This window comes from Hirundo rustica, chromosome 18 (genome assembly GCF_015227805.2).
Source record: "Hirundo rustica isolate bHirRus1 chromosome 18, bHirRus1.pri.v3, whole genome shotgun sequence".
NCBI classification, from domain to species: Eukaryota; Metazoa; Chordata; class Aves; order Passeriformes; family Hirundinidae; genus Hirundo; species Hirundo rustica.
In genome coordinates, this window is record NC_053467.1 from 4,375,705 (window position 1) to 4,394,148 (window position 18,444).

The window sequence follows — 18,444 nt, forward strand, 5'->3', positions numbered from 1 at the left end:
CCATCATCACCCTCCTAATCCTGGGGAAGAACCCAACACTTAGATCCACTGATTTTATTATGTCACCAACAGTCTGCAATACAAATGGGCCCATTCAGATTATTGTTGTGATTGGGCTAATGCGAAGTGGTTGATGCATCTTTGAAGCATTAATTAGACCAAAAGTAACACTAATTCTTGGATCCACAGGCCAGATGTGTTCTTTTGGGTGCCAACACACAAAACACTCTTCGTATCCACTGTGGGCACTGCTCACCTCTGCCCAGCCTAGCTCTTCCAGGACATGAATCCACGTCCAGACCAAGAATCTGAGTGAGAATTTTTTGAATTTGCCGCTTCCAAAGGGGTTTCTGCCCCACCTTAACCACATTGCATTGATGTTCCCCCTCTTTCACCACGCCCCCATCAGGAAAGTGAATTGCAACACCCTGAAAAGGGAGGGGAGCTCAGAGAGAAATTATTCTTGGTTGTGTGAAAATTGGCCGCAGATCTGTTGTTTTGAGGGCTCCAAAGCCCAGATTTCTCCACCCTCCCAAGGCCCACAGCAGGGCCTGGGGCTGCACATCCACCCGGGCACGCACACACACACGCACACACCACTTCAGTTTGTATTTTTTTTTCTTAGCAAAAAAATAAAAATTTATTGTCCTCTAAAAAAAAAAAAAAAAAATCCATCCTGCCCTTGGAAACTGTGACACAGATTGAGTTCTTTCCAGCCCCACATGCAAATTCACTCTGCCAAGAAAAGAGTCTAAACCAGGTTTCCGACAGCCAAAACACATATTTACAGAGTACGAGAGAACGACAGCTGAAATCACAGTTCTATACATGGAATCAACAACACGTTTTACACCACTGATCACCATTCTGCCAACTTCTACACGGACTAGGGGCGCCTCTGCCCAGTGCCCTTCCTCCTGGGGAAAGCAGGGAAGGGACTGGGCAAGAATTGCCACCAGAAATACTGCAGTGTGTATTATTATTATTTTTTTAAAACGTATACTGTATTTATTTTGTTTTAACATTGGAAGCTACGGAGTGGGGAAGCCCCAGAAATCTCTCCAATGCAGTCACTACTTTGCAGGAATACTTCACCTTTAAAATACTAGGTTTTACATCAGTAACATCTATTTTGCTGTTGGCCATCACTCCAAGGATTATAATAACCCTGGAGGAAAACACTGGTAATATTCTTCCTTCTCAGACAGGGGAAAAGGAGGAAGAGAGGAGGTTCAGAGGCTGGTGGAACAGCAAGGGATGACTGAGTCCATTCAGTGTTAAGGGCTTCCTCCCAGGATAAGGAGTTCTCTTCATTGTCTCAGCTGCACAAGCCTTGCCAGTGGCTCAGGTTCAGCTTCAGAGATGTACAAAAGTGTAAAACCCTTCGGCAGGGGATCGGCTGCAGGGACCCCCAGGGGTGGGGTCTGCTTTAAGAAATGTGCTCCAGCTCCGAGACCTTTCCTGGGTCCCTCCCGTGCCACAGCAGGCACGTGGCTACAGCACCTAGGGCTGGAGAGGAGCTCAAAGTGGTCCTGTTAGCCCAAAATGCTAAAATCCTTCAGCTCCAGGCTCTCACCTACAGCTCTGACCCTGCTTGCTGCCCTGGCTCTACCCAGGCTGGTGTTGTCCCAAGCCACCTGCTTCTAGGTTGGTTTTCTGTAATAATGTAAAAGTTTATTGACCTTTAGGACGCCGTGGTTTCACAACACAACCACAACTCCCTTCCCCCAGCTCTCAGCTCAGAAGTGTCTGACCTGCCCAATTTGTCACCAAGGTCAGCTCTTCTGAAGCTCCCAAAAACTTTGGGGAGGAAAATGTCATTCTCCACGAAGGAGTCTGCGTGAGGAGGCAGGACCCAGACGCGGTCGGGGCTGTTCAGCTGGGCTGCGCCCCAGGGAACCCTGCGGATCCCACTTTTGTTTTGAAGCCCCCTCAGCTCTGCTGTGTTACTGTGTGTCCTCTAAAGGGAGTTCCTGCTTCGGAAGGAAGCCTGACAGTACGTGACAGGGGCTGCACTTATTAGCACCAGGTTTATTTCAGCTCTTTTTACACCATACAAAAGCTGATCACAGACTCTTAAGCCTCAACTGCAGTGCTGTGATTATGGTTTGTCCTTCCTGCACGGAGCAAGCAGCAACAACTGCTGGAGTGGGTCAGGAATGCTGCTCCTTCCCCCTGCTCCCACCTCATTTGGTTCAGAAATTGTCTTTAAATAGCCCACCAGAACATTCACAAAATATGCAAAGATGAAGTTCTCTTTTCCATCTGACGCTTAAGAAAAGAAATTCACATTTCACTAGTCCTCTCCTTTTTTTTTTTTTTTTTTTTTTTAAAGCAGCAAACAAACTGATAGAAACCTAAATTTAGGAAGTGTTTCTTCAAGAACCAGAGGAAAAGTGAGAAAGTCTGTGCTTGTGCAAAGAGAGTGCTGAGAGAGGTTGGGGTGGGGGCAAGGGAAGGGTCTAGTGCTTATTCCTTCAGGCTGCTCTGCCATAAGTGCAGTGTGGCAATGGAAAGTTAAAATTTAAGGGCCACAAACAGGTGAAATTCTGAATTCTTTGGTCCTTCAGTATAAGTTTTAAAACAGAGAAACTGTTTTACTCAAAAGGGAAAAACACATTTTCTCTGGCCTGGAATTTTTCCTTGCACCCCAGAGAAACTGGGGGCAAACAGCTCTTTCCCCTTAACCCCCCCCCAAGTCCTGCATCACCCCGTGACTGAAATTCCCCTGGAGACAGCCCAGGCTGCCCTCAGGGAACAAGTTCCACGTGGAGGGATTCCCTGTTGGAATCACAGAGCTGGTGCTGGACAGATGCGGAAAAAGAGGGTTGGCAAAAGGCAGCATCACCCCTGAGCAGCCCCTGGGAAGGCAGAGGAGCAGAGAAACCCCCACGCTCATAAAAAGTGTTACAAACCATAGCCAAAAACGGGCTGATCAGCTCTGCTGCTTATAAATATTAAAGACCCGATTCAAGAGTTTATTTCCTATGATTTAAGTTAGTTACAAAAAAAAAAAAAAATTTTTAGTAAATTTTTTTTTCTTAATTGGGCTTTTTCCTCCTCCTCCCCACCCACTTTTAAATTTTTTTTTTTATTATTTTTTATTTTTCCTAAAAAAAAGAGAAATGTTCACGTATTTTAATAAAAGGTCTTTCCTTAAGATCAGACCAAGGCAGATGTGCTGCCCCATGGCACAGACATTCAAAGGCTATAACCAAACAACATAGCCACAATAGTCACTCAACAGTGTCTCTCCATTAAAAAAAAATTAAAAAACCTGATGCTAGTTACAATAAAATACACATGGAAAAAAAGCATTTTTACCAAAAAACCCAAAAACAAGTTAATGGGAAAACATAAAAAAGAACTACACAGAGCTGCACTTAAGAGATCATCTGGGAATGCATATTAACCCCTTCCATGGAGAGGAAAGGTGGAATTATGAAAGCAAACCTAATTATGTGTTTGTATTAAATATGAAGCTTTCTGAGAGGCTCTGGTAAAAATTCAGTTTTCCTACAATAGTGGGCAGCTGGAGGTTCCAGTGCTTTTCCAGGTCATGGAGGGGCAGCACAGGAGAGGCCCTGTGCAAAATAAAAATGTTTAGTCAACTGAGTGGGCTTTTGGTTGAGATCCCAGCAGGTTACTGCAATCCACCTGATGTAAAAATCCAATGGACACGCTGGTAAGGAAAGTCACAGGAAAGCTCAGCTGCTGGGCAGGTCTGAGCTGGTGGCATTTCTCTGTCCTGCTGGACAATTTCTGTCACCACACATCTCCAGCACAAGGGTTTCTGGAGCCAGCAATCCACAAACCACCCTTGAGCTGCTGACACAGGCAACAAAAATGTCCTCAGCCTACCTGGAATTGGTTCACTTCAGCAGTGACTACGAATCAGGTCCCCGTGGCTAAAACAAAACTCATCTGGTCTGAAACAGTAAAAAGTCTCTAGACAGCTACCAGACAAAGGGGTGCCTGGAGAGAACTAACCTCTGCATCCAAATTTCCTTCATAAAGGGCTCTGGCTCACCCAAGGGCAATACTTCTAAGGCTGTTCAGACCTGGAACATGTTGGCTGCATCAGCAGTGAACATTGGTCACTGAATTTTGGGGCTTGGCTTGCTCTAGGTCCAATATAAAGTTTGGTTTTTTTTTTCCCCTCTTTTCTTCTTTTCATACAAATATACAAAGAGCGTAAAAAAATTTAAAAAGTGAACTTTGCTGATTAAATGACAGACAAAGCTCCTGCACATTCAGAGATGGGCAGTGTGAGGCCCTCCAGGCAGGAGCCTGGCAGAGCTCCCATCAGGGAGGACGGCTTTAACCAAGCTGGGTCAGTGAAAGAGCAGGGGGACCGAAGGCATGAGCGAGTCATTTCAATCCACCTCGATCCTCCCCGTGATCTCAACTCTTCCTCTGGAAAGCACGTGGAAGCCCCTCTTGCCCACTCTAAGTCCTTCTGGAAATAGTCAAAAATTTGTTATCACCTAAATAGAAAAGAGGAGAAACACAGACTCTTTGCAAATGGCCCTTTGATCTGTATTAAAAACAGCTCTCAAAGTTCATCAAGAGTTAGAATTAGTGGGGCACGGGTGAGGGGCAGTTTAGATACGGGATGTAAAATATTAAAAAGTGCTCTGCAACTAATTTTCTGTTTTCATGTGTGCATGTCGCGTGCGTGTGCGCGTCCCTACGCGTGCACAGCCACGCCCATCCACACACATATATACATATATATATATACACATACATATATATGTACGCATGTATAAAGTTAAAAAGTTCTATAGGATATGACGGGAACGAGCGTCCTCGGAAGGTCACGACTGCAGAGAGTGGGGCCGGTTGGGGTGGCAGATGGGGCACTCGCCCTCCTCAGCGCACGTCTCGCACAGCACCGTGTGTTGGCACGGTAACACCACCCGGTTCTCCTTGTGACAATTAAGGCATTTCACTGACTGCATCTGAAATACCGCCTGCAAGAGAGGGGGACAGGGCACAGCGTCAGCGTCGAGCGCGCAGCACGGTGCCTTGGGGGAGGGCAGGGAGGACTTGGCAGCTGTCTACCCTGGTCATCTCCTGAAGCAAAAGTAAAGCGGCACAGTGTGATGCCTTTCAAGGATCTTTAGGATCAACAGAGAAGCTGTGATTGATTTAAACTCTGTACTTTAGGCACAAAGAAGATGGAGTTATCTTCCTGTGAGCCAGCTAGAGCTCACTTTGGTTACATCTGCCTAGAAATGCTCTGATAGGCTTCTGATTTCTGGGTCTATTAAAGAAAAGGGAAAAAGCTGTGACCTGTAGGAGCAGAGAGTGCAGAACTCTGCCCCGCCAGGCCCTGGCACTCACCTTGTCCACTTTCTCCAGGTTTGCCCGCAGCTGTTTCTGCAGGGCGTAGAGCGACGAGAGCGAGAGCGTCTCCAGGTCAGAGAAGGAGCGCAGGAACTGCGGGTCCTGGCCGGTGTGGATCCTCTCCAGCTCCTCCTGCAGTTTCTTCACTTGCAGCTCCAAGGCTTCCCTCTGCTCCCGGGCCAGTTCACATTCCATGTTAGCTGTGTTGGCGCGATCATTTGCCTCCTCTGCCTCCTTTTTCCAAGCATCACAAGCCTGCAAGTTCCAACAAAGAGGGTAAAAGAAGCGGTCTGAAAACTTGGTCTGTCTCCAAAGAGAAACCCAGGCAAAACTATCAATTTCCATACACTCCTCACACCAGTTCTGACCAATCTGCCCTGTTCCCAAATTCTGAAACACGTCTGGAGCCTTACTTCAAGGCACTGCTCATTCCACATATCCCATCTGCTTGGGCTGTGGTTCTACTCATCTGGCTCGCAGCGTTCAGGGGATGAATGAACTTTCCACACTGACAAATTATCACGGATCAAAGCTCTGAGAGACTGTCAAACACTTCAGGGCATCTGCTGTGACATCTGGCCTTGCACTTCTAGCACCTGAACACACCAGGCCCGGTGATTTGGTGATTTCCAAGGGAAAGAATGCTGAGAACCTGTAACATCTACAGCTCTGTCCATCACCTCCATGTCCAGGAAGAGCCTGCTGAAAGGCTGACACCCCCTACTCCTTCACACTCCCTAATCCCAGGGTTTGCCCAAGTACCTGCTTGGCTTGTTTCCAAGACTCTTCCCACTGCTTTATTGTGCCGTTGGCTTCATCCAGTTCTTGTCGTAGCCGTGCCATCTCCGCAGCACCTGGACCTGACAGAAATGCAGGTGAGGTACTGGGCGAAAAACTCCCCGAAGCAAAGTGTTCCCATATGCTGCTGTTCATCCCATTTAAACCTGTTTCACAGGGAAATAGAGAGGGTTATGTCACAGGTGCTGGCAATTTCCCCATTTCCTCCCTAACCCTGTGAAATCCAGGATTCAAAAATGTGTAAATAGGATAAAAAGTTCATCTTAAGAATGAGTTTCATCTCCGTGCCCCTGGAGTCCAACATAGAGGGACTTTATAGGGAAATTTCACACCATTAGGCCTCATCTTTAGTGATGCAGGGAGAAACAATGACACTGAGTGGAGGAAACTCTTGAATCAGGCTGTTTTTAGAAGCATCACTTTTACAGCAGAGCTGACTGTCAGCTTGAATGCTCCTTCTCTCAGGAGAACCCCTAACCTGCTTCTACCTCCCCACTTTTCAGTGCAGCACAGCCACCAGAGTTGGTTCACAGAGCCCAGCTGGTGCTTCCCCTTACCCTACACCCTGAGAAACTTCTGCTCAATGTAGGGCTTAGAAAAAGAGCCTCACTTCCAAACAGTGGCACAAAAATGCTCCAAGTTATTACTGTTTCCATACACAAGGAACAGAACTGGAAAATCCTGTTTTTAAACAAGTAGAGGCAATAGTATCTGTATCTGCTTCATCCTCTTCAGAGTTCTAGCACTGAGCTAGTGAGCAGCATCAGAGGAAACTAATTAGCCATTTCCCTATTTTATCTTATTCAAATAAACTCTCTTTTCAGGAAGAAATTCAAGGCCTAGGAGACAAAGGAGTAGAATATCAGCAGTAGGCAAAACTGGCAATTTTTCCAGAGTCCAATGTTCGTACTCTTTCAGTAGCTTTCACTTAAAATAGGTACCCACACTTTGCATTCAGGGGAAGACTAGTAGGAAAAGGTAATATTGAGACAGAGCGTGGACTCTTACCCAAACAGTTTGTTACAGTTTGATGTGGGAGTCATTTTCATGCAGTGGTACTCACCACTGGCTAGGAACATTCCTAAATCAAGCTGCAATTGATAATTCTGATCTCACAGCAGCTAAACTGTGCCTTCAAGTGAACTCTGGAGTCAACAGCCTCTCACTGAGGTCTATCCCAGCACCACTGACTTCCCAGCCAAGACACAAATAGTTAGAAAATATACAGCTGAAAAATAGCAACTTGTCTTCACCAAGGGCTTAGGCACATGAACTCATTCAGCAGAGCAGCAAGGGATCTTTGCTGGCTCAGGCCACTTACCACCGATCCATTTCAGCTGCTCTGAGGGGTGCTCAGTTGAAAGCAACAAGTTTTAATGGAATCCCAACTCACTTTTTGTTTTTTAAACCTCAGTTTTCTTGAATGGGAATCCAGCATTAAGCAGGATGCTGGCAAGCCGCAAATTCTGCCACAGTGCTGACCAAGCTGATCCTGTAATTTAACTCCCTCTTTCCACCTGCTGCTCTCATTTCACATTGGAAGTATCAAGGCCTCTTGGGCAGAAAAGCCTTCTCTGCACATTTTGCACCTAGTACAGTGGAAACCAGCCCAGAACTAGGTATTTTTAACTCAATTTCAATACAAATAAGTGATTAACTACACACTTGACACATTATGTACATTCACTAAGTTAATTGGACAGATGATTGACAACTGCTAAGAAACTATTTAAATACCTTCTCAAAACCCAGAAAAGGATTTGCTGTTTATGGAAAAGTATCTTTTATAAATAAATTATTTAAATGCATTTGTGAATTTCCTGCAATTTTTGGCTTTTTATTTGTACAAATACACAGTCAAGATAAACATAACTCATTTCTTCTGAAACAGCAGTTTTTCCTTTCCTTACAAAAACTGGGACAAACAGCCAGCCTCAACCTAATTAAGAGCAGAGATGGCCTCTGATGTCTTTTATTACAGTAATTGTAAAAGCTGTTAAAGCAAAACAAGCAGCAGTGGCAAGCATGGAAGCATGGGCTTGGGCTGTGCAAACAAGGGATGCAGTTACACAGATAAGTGCATGCAGAAATAGCTTACACGAGCATGTAATCATTTTATTAGGTTAAACTGAATATTAAAGATTAAAGTGTATCTCAGATTTTAAGAAGCATTTATGTCTAGCATCAATAGGGAGAATTAATATTTACTGTTACAAACAGAAATGAGCAGAACTGGTGTCCCTGTAGCCTGGAGGCCAAACCGTTTTATTTCTCAAGGTAATCCTGTGCCTTGATAATGAAATAGATTTGTCTGCTAAATTTCCTGTTCTTCCTGATACAGCTGAAGCTCCAAAGTAATTTCTCTTCCTTCAGTCCCTCATGCAGGAGAAAGACCCTGGAGGAGGGGAAGGAGCAAAGGGGACAAAACTGGAACACTGACTTTTTGGCAAGTCCACACCGCAGAACTGGTGCAGAGCCTCAAACAGGAGAAAAAGTTCCAGCGGCCCAGGCCTGCTCTAGAGCTCCCAGGAGCCAATCTGACCCACAAGCAGTCCCAAGGGCAAACTGCACTCCCTACCTAACCTAAGCCAAGATGAGGACCCAGCTCTGAGTTTTATAAGAAGTCTCAGCAAAGCACCGCTGATTGGAAAAGGCAGAGCTCTTTTCCCTGAAAGGCAACATCAGAGCAAGGCAATTAACCTATCTGCCCCTTTTTCCCAGCCTAAAAACAAAGGAAGTAGAAGGAATTTCTCCCTTGTTCATCAGGTATTAAGTGACTTTTGGTAAAACAGCTTCTAGTCCCATTGCTGTTCTCACGGGAAGAAGAGATACACGGCAGCAGTGAAATAACACATTGAAATTAAAGCCAACAGAAAAGAAAATACTTACATGGCACAGACAGGCATGTACATGGGACACACACACTGTGCATTTACCTAATGATCCATGAGAAGCTGATGTCCCCAGGAACGTGTTTTCTGACTGGCTTAAGTGTCCCTGGGGCTGATGGAGGAAATGCGATGAGAGGCTGACCGGTGGAGAAGGAGAGGCGGAGTGAAAGGAGGCAGAGCTTCCAAGGGACCCGGGGATATTTACAGGAGCAGAACTTTGCAGCAAACTCCCACCTGGACAAAGAACACACAGAGAGGATGGCTATGTATGACCATGAGGTGTGGGCACAGGCAGGAGTTCAGAGCAGGAGGTGTCAGGTTCCCTTTCTCCTCCCTGAGCCCCTCGGGATTCCCTCCACTTCTCCTGAGGTTTCATTCCCCTCTCAGCCTTTAAGAGGAGCACTGAAGCTGCCATCCCATGACCCACACAGGTTCAAACCCTCCACAATTCCATGGATTACTCTTTCAGTGGCCAAAGGAACAAAAGGTTTTCTGAGCAGAGCTCAGTCCCTGTCAGTCTAGAGAAGATGAATTTGGTATCTGGTGAAATAGTTTGTCATGAAAAATTCACTTCTAAGACACGTGCCTCTGCCTTTAATACTTCTAAGCAACTTGTAGTGAGAAGACCACCATGTGGGGGTGAGCTCATGATCTCAACCACTAAAAACCAGTGACTAGCTGTAGTCACACATAACTGAGTGCCTGAATCTATCAGTAATAAAAAAACCCCAAATATACAAAAGCCTAACCACAAAAGACATCAACTTCCCTTACACCAGAAGCTGTTCTGCCCGCCACTCGCAGATTTAGGGAGATCTCAGCCCTGCTCTCTCCTCATCTATGTCCCCCATTAGGATCTATGTCCCCAGGTAACACCCAGGTCTGGTGTGAAGAGAGGCAGAAGCGGAGGATCCCTAAGGCACTGCAGGTGGGGAGCAGCAGCAGACAGGGACTGTAAACCTCCAGTTTTGGAAGGGAAGTGGAAGTGATATTCTTCCCACAGGTCCTTTCCTACCTCAATACAGCTCCAGGCAATGCAGTTCCCTTGGAAACCCTCAGACAACCAGAGTCAGCTCCTGTTCAAACACCTGCTTTACACAGCAAGGGTAGCCAAAAACTACAACCACTTCCAAAAAAGTTACGAGACGTTTCTTTTTTCCCTGGACACCCATCAGAGACAGGCAGAAGAGGCCTTAGCCTACCTCCATGTATCAAAATGAGACAGACATTACAGGAACCAAATCAGCAGACCATGATGACACTCTGACAGATGGATGGCATTATCAGGTCAGTGAGTTTCCTGTTACAGCTAGGGAGAGTTTTCTGCTTAAGATGCAAATTGTTATGCTTTGAAATTGCCTGATTTGAAATGCATCAGATGCCTTCTAGAGTCCACTTACACACTCAATAAAGAAAAAAAAAAAAAAGAAAAGAAAAAAAACAAGGAAGGGAAAAAAAAGAGAAAAAAAGAAAAAAGAAAAAAAAAAAAAAAAAGGAAAAGAAAACAAAAAAAATCAGGCAAGTCCCATTCAGTCTCAAGAAACATCCCCAAGACACCTGGGCCCAATGGCAACAACTCAGCTCTGCTAGTCAGTAAGGGCAAGCTCTCACTTCAAAGATGCTCAGGGGTTGCCAGAGTTTGTTGTGATTGCTGTTTTAACCAATATAATTTTGGGACTGGTTTTGGAGCTTGGTTGGGCTGGCTCCACTGAGGTGACTGGGCAACACTGCTTGGCAGAAGATAAAGAAAGCTCTGTTGCTTTCATGTACCTATCATGATGCCACTCGTGTGGGGCACTGTGCTGCTGTCAAATGTCTTCTCCAGGGCAGCCACTCCGAATTCATTCAGGTCCAGGTCATCCAAGGCAGACTCTGCCAGACACAGAGGTACCAATTATGTTATAAAGGACCAACAATTTCAAGAGATAGGATGGCCCAAAGAGCCTACATGCAGAGGAGCCTGTGCTCGCTACCTCTCAGGGCCCTACTCTCCATCCTCTTCTCAGGTGGTTTGGCAGAAGTGTCATGGGCAGCTTTTCAGTTCAGGTTCTTTAACCTGACCTGTTCCTTTTTGTCTTAAAGTATTCCCAAATGGTATATGAAAACAAAAATCTGATGAATTAACAGCAGATCCCATAAGTCTTCCCCAAACTGCTCTTTTAAGTCTGTCCCTTATATACAGGAACACTGGCTTATGGCATGTCTGGGTCTGGTTTGTGCTTTGTCCCTGCTTTCCTGAAAAGCCACTTGGAAAAGAAATGCCAGGAGAAGGGAACACTTGAAAAACATCTCTGAGGTTCACATATTGGGTAAAATAAAGCTTATTAATGCCTGAAATTGTTATATCTATTCGAACATGCCTCATCACTAATGATGATCAATATAATTCCATCCCACACATGCCCACTCATTTCTATTATTACTTTTAACAAATTAGTGAGATCACCTCAGAAACGTTACATTTAATTAAAAAAAGGAAAAAAAGAAAAAAAAAAAAGAAGAAAAACAGGTGACCAAAAAGCTTGTGCCTATTTAAGAGTGACTCCACTCTCTGGACTCTCCTGTTTTCCTTTCTCTTACAGCCTCTGTCCTACACTCTACAAAGGGCAAAGTCCTTACAATCTACCTGGTGGTAGCTCTGGCTATAAAATTGTCATTTAGAACCGAGGGGTTGTAACTGTGGAAAATGCCCCTGCGATTTCCTGCCTAGTCCAAGACCTCTTTGTCACTTTGACAAAGCTAAAACTAAGGCCCTTTTACACCATGTGACATTCTGAGTGAGTGGCTCAGAGGCCTTCAGTTGGTCCCATGGGTGAATTTCATCCAAAATGACCTGCAGGAAACATCAGATGTGTCACAGTCACGGAACAAGCTTCAGGAATCTGCCAGCACTGACAGACACGGAAAACTGGAGGCCACTGGAACACCCACGTTATTGCAAGTCTCATACCTGGCGATCCATGGCTGAGGAAGCCCTACTTTCACAAGTGAAAAAGGCAAAGTTACCTATGACAGACTCAACGGTGTCACTGGTTGGATAGAAGGGAAGGGCATTGGCATTCATGCCTGGAATGCTGCTGGTGCCGGCGGGGCTCGGGGGCGTTGCAGCCAGACTGGAGGTGATACTAGAGGAGATGCTGGATGTCAGTGGGCTCCCCACTGGGAGAATGCCCAGGATGTCCTGAAACAAGAGTGTGAAAAGTGAAAGAGGTAGGAAATAAAACATCTATATAGAACAACCCCTTCAGAAACGTGCAGGAACGAGCCAAGTGCCAGCAGCAAACCTGTCTCCTGCCTGCTTCCAACCTGACAGATGGCTACTGCTGCCACTGGGCTGGGGGTGGGGAGAGATTAACAGCTTTTCCTTAATTTCTGTCGACTGCTCTCCATTCCATGCCCACCCCCCCCGAGCCCCCCAGTATTCTAAACATCTTTCAGGCTGCCCCAGAATTAACTCCTGTGACCCACAGGTTGCATGCAATCACAGCCATGGGCCACACAATCACTCACTCAGCCTTAGTTCAGCACACGACTTAGAACCTGATATTAAATTCCCTTTGCCAAATCCTTGAACTTAGATGACTCCAGAGATCCATTCCAGCTCAATTTTCTGTAATTTGAAGACTTTCTCCTGCACAGTCCAGCCCTATGAATCTACCCTGAATTCACTCAGGTCTAACTACTCACAAATAACACCTCCAGCAAATCATCCCATCTTCATAAAGTAATCCCTCCAGCTGAGCAGCCCTAATGGTGTCTGGACTGTTATTTACTCCCTGCAGAGCTGTCTGGATCCACAGATTTCACTATGGTGCTGGAAGCCCTGAGCTGGGTTCAGAGCCCTGCCAGCAGTTCTGTACCTGTTTGGGCTGTAACAAAGGTTGCTCCTGGCTCCGGTGTTCCAGGGAGTGGGACTTCATTTTTGCTTGCTGCAGTAAAGAAACACAACAAACGATAAGCAGAGGGATTGTTTAGCAGAATTAAAAATGGCTGGCTGCTGGCTTTGGAGAGGCCATGGGAAACACAGTCCACTCCTCTCTTGGAATGCTCAAGGTACTGGAGAATTTGGAGAGAGGATGAGCACAGCAAACTGAAAACATTCCAGTACTTTGCTTTCTGTATACCAAGACATCACCCCTAGAGTTGTCACTTGTGACACAGAGACTTGTCACAGTGACATTTGCCTTTAATGCTGCTGTAAGACTCTTGCTAGTACAAAGCACATCCTAAGAAGGAAGATCAAAACTGAATTATTTTGCCTTGCTATAACTAACTCATCAGCCCTACTAGCATCTGAAACTCAGAAAGGGCCAGAAATGAGGGGAGGCACACTGCATTGTTAAATTATGCAAGTATTTTTCAGTTAGGGGAAAATAAAACCATGTAGATTACGTTTTCCTTCAAACTTTTCCAACCCCCAGCTAGGATTGTAAAATAAAACACAATGATAACTAACCAATTTTCAAAGCAACATCATCAAGCTTCATCAAAAAATCCTCCCCTCATCCATTAAGATAAAAGCTCAAAGGCAGAAAACAAAAGTGAGGCCAAGGCTGTCTGGAACTGCAAAACTGTATGAATGCAGATACACGTTTAGAATCCCACTATCCAGGCTAAAAAATCAGCTTAAGGTTCTTCCACCATTACACCTTTAATGGATATCAAGTCTCTTGCCTTGCAACATCAGTCAGTTCTGCTGGAATTCAGTTGGGAAATGGCCTCAGGAGCCTGTCAGTGTGTAACAGTCTGTCTGCAGGCATTGCTCCCTTCCTCCCGTGCTGTGACATGGCACAGGGAGATCAATCTCACCCTCTGGGCAAAGAGAGGCAGCAAAAAAGTGCTGGGAGTCAGCCCTCCTGGTTTACTCAGTCTCCAACCTCACCAGTGTGAAACACAGACCTATTCCAGTCATAAAGCAAGCTTGATTTCTATCCCAAATCCAGGCAGGCACCATCTCTGCGGGAAACTGAAGCACGATGTGCAACAGCAGCACAAGAGGCACTACCCTGAGCTGAAGTGATACCCCTTGACTTCCTGGCCTGAACGGTCTCGTGACAAAGATAAATGAATGCTGGAGAAGGGTGACGTAACCAGACAGGCAAAAGAGCAGCAGAAGAATTCCTCCCATGGTTTTACTTCATGAAACCATTCTCTCTGCTCAGCTCTAAGCCCATGGGCAGATGGAGAAGTCAAAGCCTGGCAGACAGGCAGCTGGGAGATGGACACAAACATCCTTCTGCGGTGGGGACCTTTCTCTCACACTTCCCTGAAATATGTTCACAACACAGGAGCCCACAGGTCTCCTTTGTGTGTGAGAGCTGTGCTCTGTGAGTGCCTCTGTGTGTGTCTGATAAGGCTCCTGCTGCATTATCCAGCACAGCCCTGCCCCGTCTGACACTCATCTGAACACAAAATGTGCTATCTCACACGTCAGCAGCTGAGGGGAGGGCACACACGCAGCCGTGCCCCCGCTGAGAGGCTTCCTGCCAACGTGGGGAGCTGGCTCTGCTGCAGTTAAGTCTTTACTGGAAGCGCTTTTTTTACTTTAAGGAGGAGAAAAGTCAACATATTTCCAAGTTAGCCTCAATTCCCACTGCCTGGACGCAACACAAAGGAAAAATAGAGCACACAAAATGTTACCGCTAAGCCAGTCTCCTTTAGCTCTGAATAACATTAGAAAGGGCACACATCGAGACAGACATTCAAAGGACAGGCTGAAATTCTCCAGCTCTCTCTGCTGCAGACAGGGAAGAGAACAAGGGACATAAATTATGAGTGAAACTAAATGTTTTCTGACCAGCATGGAACAAACCTACTGTGCTGTGTGTGAAGACTCGGGAACACCTCCTGGTCATGGCATTCAAGTCCTTCCAGGGCAGCCAGCATTTTTCCAGCTTGCTAAATCTTTTGGGACTTGGGAAAAGTATTTTTAGCTTTAACTGCTGGCTCAGCCTTAACCATAAGTTATGTGGAATCTATTAAGACAGAAGGTGCATTTTTCATTCTAATAAGTTAGAAACTATTTGTAGCAATTCTACAGGGGAAAAATGACAAGCCCATTGCAGAAGTGAGCCAGCGTCTCCTCTGATGTTTTCATACAGGAGCTGACAAAGTTAAATGCCTCATTATTGGTCTAATTTACAGGGTATTTGAGAATCTCTGGTGCCCACTGCAGCCAAAGGGAATTACAGTAGAATTTTAAAAGTAACTAATTACAGATTAAAGTAAAATTAAATCAGGACACTTGCGAGACACCTAATTTTTTCTGTAGAAGCCTATCATAAGGCAACTGTGATTACTTCTGTCTATACCTTAATAGCTATTTATTCCTATTTAACACAGGTTTTGCTTAATTAAAGCCACATAATTAAGCAGTTACGTGAATGCAGTATCTTTGTAGCACAGATGTGACTCCAGATACAAATGCTCATCATCTGGCCCTCCTTTTAGAAGTCCTATTCATGCTCCATCCCCTTTCTCCTTGGCTTAGGCTCGCTGCCCGTTTTCTCCAAGCAGGGCCTCCTTGGCACCCTGCCTCTGCTGGCAGCAGACAGGGGTTCTCTCAGTCCTTCAGCTCTGGGTTCTCTCCTCCTTTGCAGCAGAGGCCACAGAGAACGAGGACATGTTTTGCCTTTTGTTTCTAAACAACTGTTACAAGCTGCTGTGCCTGCCAGAAGTGCCAGGATCACAGCATGCTCTGCTCTTTACCCCCAAAGACGTGTTGCATCAATTTGCAGTTTCCTAAGGCACATCCCCCTTGAGCCAGACAAAGGGAGCATTGATAAGAGAGCACACATGCATATAGCTTAATCTGGATTTGTCACTGCATCAATTTAATGAGACTAAGCAGTGCTCAAGACTGGCCCTACTGCAAAGCTTGGCCATATTTTCCCAAAGCCATAAAAATAAATAAAACCCATGGAGTCTGCTTCTAAATTCAACTACTTTATGCAAGACCTTGTCTGGACAGGATATTTCCACAGTTTTCTCAGAGCAGTACAGGCTCATTAAGACTGGCTTCTTTAATGTCACAGACCAAAGTTAAAACATGGTCAGGCTGAAAGCAGCACTTCTTGTCCTCTCTGCTCTCAGGCAACACAGACCTGGTATTCTTGTTCCTTTTTATATTCTTGTCCAAAAAAACTTGTAGGAGATACTTTTGCAGGTGCCTCCTCATACAAGCAGCTATTCCCTTCCCCTTAAATCAAGATAAAATTACAAACCCAATAAGAAATAAAAACTGAAATAAAACCCCATGCTCTAGGTTGGGCTCAGGTTGGAAGGCGTGGTGCAGAGTAGCATCAAGAAAGGAAATTCACAGCAAGAAGCTGACTGTGGAAAAGCTCATGTGCAGCAAAAAGAACTGGAAGAGACTGTTCCAGGCTTAGGGAGCAGCATGAATAAGGCATGACACCAGGAAGAAGACTGAGAAAGCAGGAAGGCAAGACTGGGATATCCAAAAGGGATAAGAGGGAATGTCATTAAGAGATGTGGGTTGGGTAATATTCAGAGGGTTCTTCAAAGAAGAATGAGGAAGCCAAAGGAGAGAGTCAAGGATCAGAATGATACAGCCACAGAAGCAAGAGACAACTAAGATGACATCTTTAATACACCAGAGGAATGGTGAACAGAGGACAAACCAAGTCACGGAGATCAAGGTAAGAGTTTGGAGTGAGAAGACAGAAGTAAGGATGAGTTTCCATGAGACAATACAGCAAAAGAAAGCAACTCTTGGCAAGGACCTAAACATGGAAAAAGAAAGAACAAGAAGTGATGTGGGAAGCTACCCAGGGTCAACACAAGACAGAAGTTGAGAGGGGTTAGGAAAACAAGCAGCAGCTCGACCTCTACAAACTGGGTATGCGATGGCAGCAAGGGAGACAAGACCAGATGTGAGATGAAAGAGGCTGGAAGGGAGGTGAAAGTAAGAGCAGAGATCCAGAAACTGCTCCTATGAGAATAGTGCTTTCCCACTTTTGTTCCATCAGAAACAAAACCCCATTCAAGGCAGACTGGGCAATTTCTCATTCTTTCTCATCCCCCCAACTCTTCCAGCCAACATTCCCACTAACCTGGCATTTGAAACTCTTCAAATACTCGGCCCCCACCTGATCTTCTCGCTCAAACCCCGGTGCTTTCTTGTAGCTGCCGGCTGCTGTGACTGAGTCTGGAGGAAAACCAATGGTCTCCAAGCTGTGGGGCTTCCCAATGGCACCGGGAGGAGACCCACATATATTAGATGGGCTTCCAAGACTGCTGTTCCTACAAAGAATCTAAGAGAGGGAACAAGTGTCAGGAAAGTACAGCCAGACAGCAGGAACTGCTCAAAGAGAGGCATCCATGGAAGTGCTCAATCACGTCACTGTAGATCGATTACACTGACAGCCAACACAACCATACAAGCTTCCAATAAACGCTCATTAAAAAAAACAGGAGAAAGCTCCACTGAATTTACAGAGTCCCACAGTGATGGTTTTATTGTTGTTACTCTGGAGTGCAGTCTGGTAAAATCTAACCTACAGCTCTAGTGACATTCATTCTTTCTCGGAGGTGACTGATCAGGTTCCCAACACGACCATAACACTCAACTCTTTCCTTACACTACAGTGGGTCCTGTCTGACTCTGGGTAGTGGTGTGGAACCTGGAAAGGTGCTGTGGCAGTCACAACAATCAGGCATATATGAGCTGCATGTAATACTGTATTTTTTTGCTTTCCAGTTGGAAAGTTTTAATGCAGACAGAAATCAGGTGTCAGCAGCTGCATTAAAAAAAAACCAAAAAAACAATGATTTCTAACACTTCCACTCTTTGGACTAATACCAGGGATCACAATCACATGCAACAAGGCTAGTTTTGCACTGTAGATGAAGCCACAGACAGCAGCAAAGGAAGTTGAGTTTTAGAGAATGTGTCCACCTGGATGAACACAAATATTCCATTTCTCTGGGACAAGAAATTATTTGCCTCCAATGACAAGCACGACTGTGCTTCAGACATCACAGGTTCAAATGTGGCACAGTCTGGGCTGGCATTAGGGGAAAAAAAAAAAAAAAAAAGGAGCAGCCTACAATGTTTTTATTTTATTTTCATACAGACATTCTGCTGTCCACGCTTCCCTACAGTCGCAAAGATAACTACTCACTGTGGTGGAGGTGGGGCTAGTTGGCAGAGTTCCTGATTTATTCCACACCTACAGTACAAATACAAAACAGAACAGGCCACGTGAGGCTGGCTGCTACAGGGACCTTTTTCTCTGATTAATTCATCATGTAAAATGATCACCAGCAAAGCCATATTTGTTTGCAAGCTACATGCAGATGCCCTGTGATGAAGTCATAGACAGACATGTGTTGCCATTTGGCACATATCCAAGGATTAGGAAAGACTGTTTAAAAGACTAAG

The 18,444-nt window shown here is 45.3% G+C and overlaps 1 protein-coding gene across 7 annotated transcripts in view; it reads right to left on the reverse strand.

The window, feature by feature from the left end:
* Positions 1-654: 654 nt before the first annotated feature.
* UNK (unk zinc finger) overlaps positions 655-18,444 on the reverse strand; it is a 44,801-nt gene continuing 27,011 nt past the window's right edge. Inside the window, exons 9-17 of one of the 7 annotated variants that reach the window (XM_040081792.2) lie at positions 18,185-18,232; positions 17,150-17,314; positions 12,902-12,970; positions 12,048-12,222; positions 10,812-10,913; positions 9,087-9,275; positions 6,115-6,296; positions 5,350-5,607; positions 655-4,976 (exon numbers count right to left, since the gene is read on the reverse strand). In XM_040081792.2, the coding sequence (XP_039937726.1) occupies positions 4,821-4,976; positions 5,350-5,607; positions 6,115-6,296; positions 9,087-9,275; positions 10,812-10,913; positions 12,048-12,222; positions 12,902-12,970; positions 17,150-17,314; positions 18,185-18,232 (1,344 nt within the window). In that variant the 3' untranslated portion in view covers positions 655-4,820. Of the gene's footprint in view, positions 4,977-5,349; positions 5,608-6,114; positions 6,297-9,086; positions 9,276-10,811; positions 10,914-12,047; positions 12,223-12,901; positions 12,971-17,113; positions 17,315-18,184; positions 18,233-18,444 lie in introns of all 7 variants that reach the window. The other 6 variants (XM_040081793.2, XM_040081791.2, XM_040081797.2 and 3 more) reach the window with 6 other exon arrangements.